At 35.6% G+C, this 9,323-nt stretch overlaps 2 protein-coding genes across 2 annotated transcripts in view; both read right to left on the reverse strand.

Moving 5' to 3' along the window:
• LOC149724876 (uncharacterized) overlaps window positions 1-6,232 on the reverse strand; it is a 34,388-nt gene extending 28,156 nt beyond the window's left edge. Inside the window, exons 1-6 of the mRNA XM_089892313.1 lie at window positions 6,116-6,232; window positions 4,288-4,398; window positions 2,879-3,362; window positions 1,645-1,734; window positions 1,107-1,237; window positions 260-696 (exon numbers count right to left, since the gene is read on the reverse strand). Coding sequence (XP_089748439.1) covers window positions 260-696; window positions 1,107-1,237; window positions 1,645-1,734; window positions 2,879-3,362; window positions 4,288-4,398; window positions 6,116-6,125 — 1,263 coding nt within the window. The 5' untranslated portion in view covers window positions 6,126-6,232. The remainder of the gene's footprint in view (window positions 1-259; window positions 697-1,106; window positions 1,238-1,644; window positions 1,735-2,878; window positions 3,363-4,287; window positions 4,399-6,115) is intronic.
• On the reverse strand, window positions 6,197-7,384 carry LOC149724877 (myotrophin-like). The gene has a single exon (XM_089892323.1). The coding sequence runs from the start codon at window positions 7,269-7,271 to the stop codon at window positions 6,912-6,914; it is 360 nt and encodes a 119-aa protein (XP_089748449.1). The 5' UTR covers window positions 7,272-7,384; the 3' UTR covers window positions 6,197-6,911.
• Between the last annotated feature and the right edge of the window lie 1,939 nt (window positions 7,385-9,323).

The raw sequence follows: 9,323 nt of genomic DNA on the forward strand, positions 1-9,323 counted from the left end.
AATAGGAAGAAAAGGTGTTTCGATATATATAAAATATAGTGGGGTGGGGGAAGATAGGACACCTCTAGCACATAATATTCAAATATCCTAATCGTGTTTTAAACAATTAAGAACAGTCTATGAGAGTTGTGAAGATACAGTTTATAATTCTTTAAATGTTCTTTGTTTACTACCAAATGGGACGAGAAAATAGAGTTAAAAAGTGTCCCATCTTCCCCCACCCTACTGTATATATTATATAATAACATATATTTCAAACCTGTTCTGCAGCTAGTACAGTAGGTGTTACATCAGGCTTGGTTTCGGAAGAGCCAACCTCTTTTTCCTCTTCTTCTGCTTTTGGAGAGATTGGTGACTCCCTTAAGAAAGGATCCTCTGGAACAGGAGCAACATCCGGAAGAGAGGATTTCAAAACATCATCATTTTGACAATTATCAATGTCTGATGGAGGATTTTGTTCCAAATTTCCAGCATCAGATAAATCCTTGGCTTGATCATTCTCTTCTACTGCTTCCGGGAGGTTTTCTGATGTTTTCTTCTCTTGCTCATCATCTTTTGAGGATGACTCTTCTGGGGGAGCAGTAAGTGAAGCTTGCTGAAAGGCGGAGCGCAAAGCATTCTGTATGACGGAAATTGGGATCTGTTTTCCATCAATCTCAACTGTCTCATCCTGGTTGGACTTAATCTGCACCTCATCTGTAAAAAACGGACCTCAACATTAACGGTGGCATTTGGCAACAAATATATTTTTGCCACCGGTAAGTTAAAGTAGGTTGCTCAACCATTGATGGTATTCTCAGTTACCAACTAAAAGAATCACCGCCTAAATTCGATTTCTTTTAGTCTTCTGACTGAAACTTAGTTAGTATATATTATAGACAAACTAACTTAAGTAAGAAGTAATGCACAGAAATTTAATCAGTCGACTAAACGTAAAAACTTGACTAAATGTTAGTCGGCCACTAAAAAGATGGGATAACCAACAGAATAGAGTAACCGCGACCGACTAGTTTGATCGGTAAACGAGAATACCATACCATAAAATAGTAACACATTACTTTACAAGTTCATATTTTCGTTATTACTTAAAATATATATATTTTTACCTCTTTGTTTCGCAGTATTTTCATTAGCAGGCTGCATGCCCACAATGCGATTACGAATAGCACGAGCAATATTCTGTTTTTCTGTGCTGGCTTCCATGTCTTCCACAGTTGGCAGTACATCTCGCTGTAAACTGTAAAAACCAGTGTAAAAATTTTTTGGCTTGGAAAAGAGAAGAGAAAATTCGGAGGGTTTTTAAGTATAAAGACTGTGGCGCAATTAACATGGGAGTAAATGGGACACCTTTTTATCCGATATTTGGATATTATGTGCTAAAGGTGTCCCATCTTTCCCTACTTTATTATATAATTTACATAACGGTACATTAATACCTCTCAGTATGTGCTTTTTCTTACTTTTTGGCTTACAAACTTAACACGTATAACAGGCAACGAAACTTAAAAGATTTTTGTAAAATTTTCCTAATACCGAAGTGACATTAGGAAAAACAATACTGAGTACTAAGCCACCCTTTCTACGTTTATGAAATGATAGGCAAAATAAAATTCTGCAGCAGAATTTATTTGATTAAAGACTAACCTTTTATACTGCTTTAGTAGTCTGTCAAATGATTCATATTCACTGTCATTGTACTCTACATGAACTCTCGCTTGTTTGCGACTGTTTCTTCTTTTGTGAATAGGTTTTGTGAATAAATTCAAACATGATTAAATATCTTTCGCATGTATAGATAGATAGATCTACCATTCACTATTTGATTTAAGCAGTTACGATGAAATTACCTCTTTCAAAATGAAATAGGTTTAAAAATTGCTTTGATACTGATAGCATATATATATAGTGGGGTGGGGTAAGATAGGACAGCTTTTCATTTTATTTTCTCGTCCCATTTGGTGGGAAACAAAGAACATTTAAAGAATTATAAAACCATATCCTCAAGACTTCCATAGACCATTGTTATTGTTTAAAACACGATCAGGATATTTGAATATTAAGTGCTAAAGGTGTCCCATCTTCCCCCATCCCAACAATATAAAACTTATATGCATAAAACTTAATGTTAAAGTTCCCATACCTTTAAAACGTCAGTGTCACTATTTTTGTTTATTTTAAAACATAGACCGATGTTAATTGTTTATAGTCAAAATAATTGGATATTATGTCACATAATATAATTCATGTGCTAAAAGTGTCCAATCCTCGCCCACGGTACTATATGTGTGTGTACATTAACATCTCTAATGCATAATACAGCCTTGTACTAACCAAATTATAAAAGAAAGAAGAAACAAATGATTGAAAAACACTTAACAGTGCTAAAAGCACAAAAGATCTAACAGTACAATGGTCTGTTCTCTGCTGGATAACATGATACTCTTTGGACTGTGTGTATTATGAGTAGTTAAACAATGAATCATCACCTATTTATTGCTTATGTACTTTTGATTGGTGGAATAAATCAGTGGATTTCACTGTCTTGTCAACACAAGCTAATTATGGTGGCTAATTTTAAATATGAAATGCATTTTATTTTGAATTTAGCAGCAACATACTTTTTTTTATTTTTTTTTGTGTTTTTAAACCTGTGTTTCATTGTATTAAAAATGCAGTTACAATAATCGTTTTTTTTTTGTTTTGGTAGATTAAAGGGGTGTTTTAGACTAAAAAAAAATGGTATATATTATTATTTTACTAAAAAAAACTATAATTGTACTTTTTACACATTAAACTCGATAAGATTAAACAGATTTCGTCTCTAAAATATACTCAATTTTCCCACCCTGGTTTTTAGGAATAATAAGAGTCTATTCACCTCTTATGCCAGTCTTCTACAGGTGGAGACCTGGTTCTTGGAGAAACACGAGTAGGAGAAGCTGCTCTGTAATGGTGACTGCTTTCAGGTCTACTGTAGTTCCTATACCCCGCTTGGTGCCGCAAATCATCAGGGTGAAGCTTCTCGAAATGATTTAAAACGGGGTTGGGGTAACGTGGGGGTGGGTTTGGAGGAAATGGGGGTGACGGGGGTCGGAAATAGGGTTCGCTTTGTGGGTAAGTCTCTACCTGTCTATGGTGAAAAGCGAAATTCGTTTGAGGGGGTCGTCGGGGCTCATGACATACTCTGCGAACGTCGCTGTGTCGTGGGGCAGGTGGGGGGATGTAAGGGTGAGGTCGGGATCCTCGGCTGGGGTAAATAGGGTGTGGGGGAAGTTCTGTGTGTCGCCATCGACTTGGGCTCGCATTGGAGCGGGGTTTATGGTCAGGTCCATGCAAGGAAGGGTCCATGTCCATGTATGCTCCTGTTAGGATTTGGTTATGTAGCTATTAAGTGCCAACACGATCAATTATATTCTATGCTGGTGAGGTCTCACAGCGTGGCATGCCATGGGTCCTTGGATTTAGGCCAAGATTTGCCCATTACCCCAATACCCAGGTGCTACCGGGACCACACTAGTTTTGGAAGCCTGTCACTTCAAAGAAAGTTGACAATGGCTTTAATGGTAATGGATGGTAGATCTTCCCTTGCAGCTCGGTCAAGGTTAGATGTTTATCTCTTGCGTTCACATATGCTGGGCTTATGTCAACATAGTGAAAACAGAATTATTGCTCCTAATTCGTATAGTGCAAAACAGTCTTTGGTTCTAAAATGTCCGTATACATACAAAGTAAGCTGTAAGGTCATACAATTTTTTGCCCCAATAGTTTGAAACTTTAAATGAGATTCCCTGCTGGGCATGCTCTTTGTCAATGCTAAGCCTTTAGCTTTTTTACATTGTGTACACAAGCACTGCGTAAAGGATTTGCTGGACCACAGTTAATATTACAGATAACAACAATCATAATATTACACATTTAACTAATTTATTACAACATCCAATAAATGAATAAAATAATTAACATGCATTCCAAAACACCAAATAAACCTGAAACACGTATATTTATTAGGTGTAGCGACCACGCTTATTTTCTCCCAGTTAAATGTAAATATGGTTTATTTGTAAGCGAGTTTTAACAACTGTTGTTTTATCGCTATATGCTGTCTTTTTGTTTAAAACAATTTTTAATTTTTTGCTACCGTATTCGAAGATAGATATAAAGTTATATTATTATTATTAACAGACTATTTGAGTTAGCACACCAATGCTATGATATTCAATGAGACTGTGCTATTGTTTTCAAATTTGGAGTAAAATCCACCTACGTAGAACTGAAACCAACGCCTACCTCTAATTTCTCGTTGGCTACGTGCCTCAGAGGGAAGAGAATGATTCCCTCGCTCTGGAAGTTGTTGGGTTTTTAATGCGTGGGCGATAGCGTCATTCAAATCACAATCACCTAATGGAAAATAACAATAGCTATAGCAAATTTAGTTATAGACCTTATTAATAAAAAAAGAAACTAAATATGGAGATGCTTAAAGTTATAATATTAATAGTAATAACTTCATCTTTTACGGTAGCGCAGATTTTAAAATATTTTAAATAAAAAAAGGATGTAGCGACAAAACAACAGTTGTTAAGAACACACAGTAAAAAATATTTACATTTAGATTTAGCCAAGTACCGAAGCGCTGAACAGTGTGAGTTAAAAAAACTTACATGACTACTAACATTGGAGAACGTTAGCATGTCATTTTTCAGTTTAAAATGCAAATTTGCTTTAAACAGTTTTTTTATCATAAAAGGTGCAATAGTTGTTAAGATTTTTGCAATATGTAATAGAGGTCGACCGATATATCGGTTCACCGATATTATCGGCCGATATTTACGTTCCACCGATAATCGGTATCGGTAAAAAAGCGCCGATATTTCACCGATATATTAATAGTTCGTGCGAAGCGACGTGCGTCCTACTTGACCTTTACGTGTGTTCGTAGTTTAACGTCCACGTGCCTCGTACTTTAGCATTCACGTGCGTGCTAGTTTAACGTCCACGTGCGTCATAGTTTGACCTTTACGTGCGTCGTATTTATGCGTGGTAGTTTGACCTTTACGTGCGTCGGAGTTTGACCTTTACGTGCGTCGTAGTTTGACCTTTACGTGCGTCGTAGTTTGACCTTTACGTGCGTCGTAGTTTGACCTTTACGTGCGTCGTAGTTTGACCTTTACGTGCGTCGTAGTTTGACCTTTACGTGCGTTGGAGTTTGACCTTTACGTGCGTCGTAGTTTTGACCTTTACGTGCGTCGTAGTTTGACCTTTACGTGCGTCGTAGTTTAACGTCCACGTGTGTCATAGTTTAACGTCCACGTGCGTTGTAGTTTAGCGTTCATGTGCGTCCTAGTTTCGTACAAAAGCAACACCTTCCTAAGAACATGCATGTTTCCTAAAAACATGTAGACCAACCAATTTTTCTCTATAACTTGCAATATCTTGAATACAGGCATTACTTTTGATTAAAACTGATCATTTCATATGTTTCGCTATAGTGACAAATATCGGTAAAATATCTGTATCGGTATCGGTAAAAGCTAAAAATATCGGTATCGGTGGAAAAAAGTGATATCGGTCGGTCTCTAATATGTAATTTTTATAAAGATAGAGTTACTTTATAACAAATAGGACTTTAATGGACACTAGTGTTGGGTTTGGTCGTGTCGTACTACTCTTCGCACTTACTGGATGCTGTACCTTGTCTAATTACGATAAGATTAGAACCAGATCAACACCCAAGAGCCAAGACCTAACGACTCCTTTATTATTAATTTGACTGTGACGTAACAATACGACAGTCGACAATGATGGAGAATTCAGGGCTAAAAGTCTTCAGATTTGTTACATTTGCCTTTATACAAACGATAAATGCGAGAAGAAGGCCCAAACGCCAGCCTTGCAGCTTTTAACTGCCTTTGTTACATTCTACCAAATACAATGGCAAAAACATAAGTCTTATTCAAGCAAAGTACACGAGCTATGATAATGACACAAAAGCATTGCCAATGATTAGGAAGTTGCGGCAGTTTCCTGTTTAAAGTTCAATTTTAAATAACAAAATAACAAATAACTCGACCGCTTTTACACGTCGATCGCTCCAGTAGCATACTAGTATACATACCTTCTAACATGCTCCCTCTGTTTAATGTAAACTACCACATAATTGAAAACAAGCCTATCAACATACAGTATTCAAATGGCCCTGAAATATACATATACAACTCTTGAATTAGTATATAGTGCATTTAGAGCCTTGTAAAGTTATGATTGCTTAATATTTTATGGAGATAATATTTTATAAGCTTCTGAATTACTAAATGCGTACACCCTATGGTTTATATACCATACGTACTATTAATTTTATAAAAAAAAAATCTTAAATGCATGCATGCCTATATTAAATAAGCTTGATTAAATTGTAAAAGGCCGAAAAGACACACGATTATAGGAATAGTAGCACAAATTGAAACATATAGCATATTTTATGGATACAAGGACACAAAACAAGCATTAAGAGCTTGGAAAACTTTTTTTAGACTTGTTTTAACTCTCAGGATGTTAAAATACGTTTTAACTTGTAATACAAAATTTTACAACAGAATTGTACAAAAGCCAAGGGCTAGAAGTTTAAACATTTGGCTATACACACATGATATAATTAAACAAAAGATTAGTATGGTTTACTATGGTATTTACCAACTTGAAAATGATTACCAAGACAGTACAGAGATAGGAATGGACTTTTAGATATATGTTCAGTTTAAATTCAATGGAACTTGAGAAATTTAAAAGGCACAGAATTTTATGGGAACAGCAAATATTATATAAGAGAATTATGGAAAAAAATTGAAATCTATTACATAGGCCTACTACATCCAATGTCATTATGTTTGGATATTATGGAAAAAAATTCAAATTTATAAAAGTCTCTTTATATCATCATTGGGCGCTTCATCTGCATATGAGTTACCACCAGGACTTTTCAAGTTTTTATCAGCTCCATGCTTTAACAACAGACGAACTGCATCAGAATGGCCTTCCCATATTGCTGCAAGCAAAGGAGTGATACCGTTTTTCCCAGCACCATTTACATTCGCTCCTTTAGATATGAGAAACTCAATGATAATACTTTGCCCGTAATCAGCAGCGGTAACTAGCAATGTTGACTGGTTAGTCTCCATGTTAACATTAAAGTCTGGTTTTGCAGCATGTGTTTTCAACATTTCTAAATCACCATTACGAATGCTCCAAGATACATCCTCTTGACCGGACGACATTTTTTAAATAGGTATTTTATCCAAAAAAAAACAACTTTTTTTAAATATTTAAAGTTAAATTAGTACCAATGATTAACTAGTACCTGAATTTGACAAAATTATGTTTATCAAAAGAACTGTATACAAATACAAAGAGTGAGAAATCATAAGATTGAATGTAACTTACTTTATCCTCGTGTGGCCTGAAAACAACAGTCGTTATAATATGAGTGTTCATACACTTCATGCCAACTTAAGTTACCATGTTTGTTACTTTGTAGTTGGCACAATTGCCGTTAGATGTCTTACCTAAAGACTCTTTCTATAAGTTTAGATTTCATTTTCAGGTTATTAACTTATGCATTTAAACAGAGTATACTAAACTAATATACTCTGGTTTATATATCACAATATACACTATGTTTTTACTGTATGATTTTAATATGTTGATAACTGATAAGCAGTTTAAAAAAATAATAGACAGCTATACCACGGTATTTAAACCGTTAAACGTAAGTTTCTGCCTTATTAGGTACGATATACAGCAAATAATGGATTCTAGGCTCGCCGCTGCTACCTACCATTGCAAGCATATGTGTCCTTGGGCAAGACACTTAACAAAAACTGCTCCAACCCAGTGGTTACTAACGGGTTTTTCAAATTGTCAGTCATACATGAACATGAAATGTAAAACTCCAAAAAATAATCACCCACGAGGTAACATATTGGTAACTCGTAAGCAGGCACGAGGTGTATGAAACAGAACACCTGTGTTATAACGACTGTGGTTTTTCTGGACACGCGAGGATAAAGTTAAAGTAGAAAAGTACGTTACATTTGTTCAAATATAAATGCTTACATAAAGCATAGATAGTTCGTCTTAACACGCGCCAGGTTTTGAATTATAAAACATTACAAAACGCAGTTTTAAAACCTGTTAAATCTCTTAAAATACCTGCAAATTAAGCACAAATTTTGTGTATCAAACAAACCAAAAAACAGGAACCACATTCCTTTAGCGAAGGTACAAGAGAGCAGAGTACAATGTGCACGTCATGTACTTTAGTTGAGAAAAACATTTCACACAAATAAATCAATTTTACCAGTTGTTATATCCTGAATACAGCTTATGTTTTGTCATTTTATATAGTTTTACCAATTTAAAGTGTAAAATATCTCGGTTTTGTCGAATCGTTGACTTTTTGGTGCCGTGGCACAACGGTTGGTGCGCCTATCTGGCTCTAACCTGGAGGTTTCAGATTCAAAGCTTGTTGTTGCCACCGTTGTGGACGCGTGTGTCTCCAATCGGGTGGCCGCTATTGGGTTATCTAAATTGTCAGCCCTACATAAAAACAAAATAATAACCCACAAAATTACAAATGTGGTAACTCGTAAGAGGTTATGTTTATCCATTCTCTTGCGACAGTTTTATAAAACAAAACGTTGTTGGGTCTATACTTAAATACGCATAGCCTGCCTACTTCTTAATTATTGACGTGTGTCAGTGGTACAGTTTTGACTTTAACATATTTAGAATTAAATATAGTACAACACTCTTTTACAGTTACCATACATGGAACCATTTGTAGTCTGTATGCTTTGAGGTTTATTATGCCTCGTCGCAATTTCCTCGTGTGTGAAAGGAAACGTCTGTCCAACTCCAAGCGTTAGGTTAGAATCTCTTCCAGTCAGGTGGTCAGCCAAACTTTGTTTCTCAGAAGCGGTTTTAATTTTCTTAGTAAAATTTTCTTGTGTACGTTTTATACATGTTGTACGAAAGAACGAAACACGGACAGACAGCGTAAAAACCCATGTCATATATTGGAAGAAAAAATCCATGTTCTTAAGGTATTTAAACTGCAGTGTCTGCTTTGTCAGCACGACACTTGTTACTTTAAGTTTAAAATGCCGATCCCGAAATATGCACCTATCAGCACGTTTTAAAAACCCGAACAATTTTAACTAACACGCTCTATTATAATCAGCCAACTATAACAAGCCGGCACGTTTTTGTGGTTAGAATATTCATAACAAAATTCAAAGACTCCCTGCGGGATATTATAACCAATAACA

Source organism: Ciona robusta, chromosome 14 (genome assembly GCF_009617815.1).
Source record: "Ciona robusta chromosome 14, ASM961781v2".
NCBI lineage: Eukaryota > Metazoa > Chordata > Ascidiacea > Phlebobranchia > Cionidae > Ciona > Ciona robusta.

Coding starts and splice junctions, on each gene's coding strand:
- LOC149724877 (XM_089892323.1), bottom strand. CDS start 7,271: ATGTCGTCCGGTCAAGAGGATGTATCTTGGAGCATTCGTAATGGTGAT.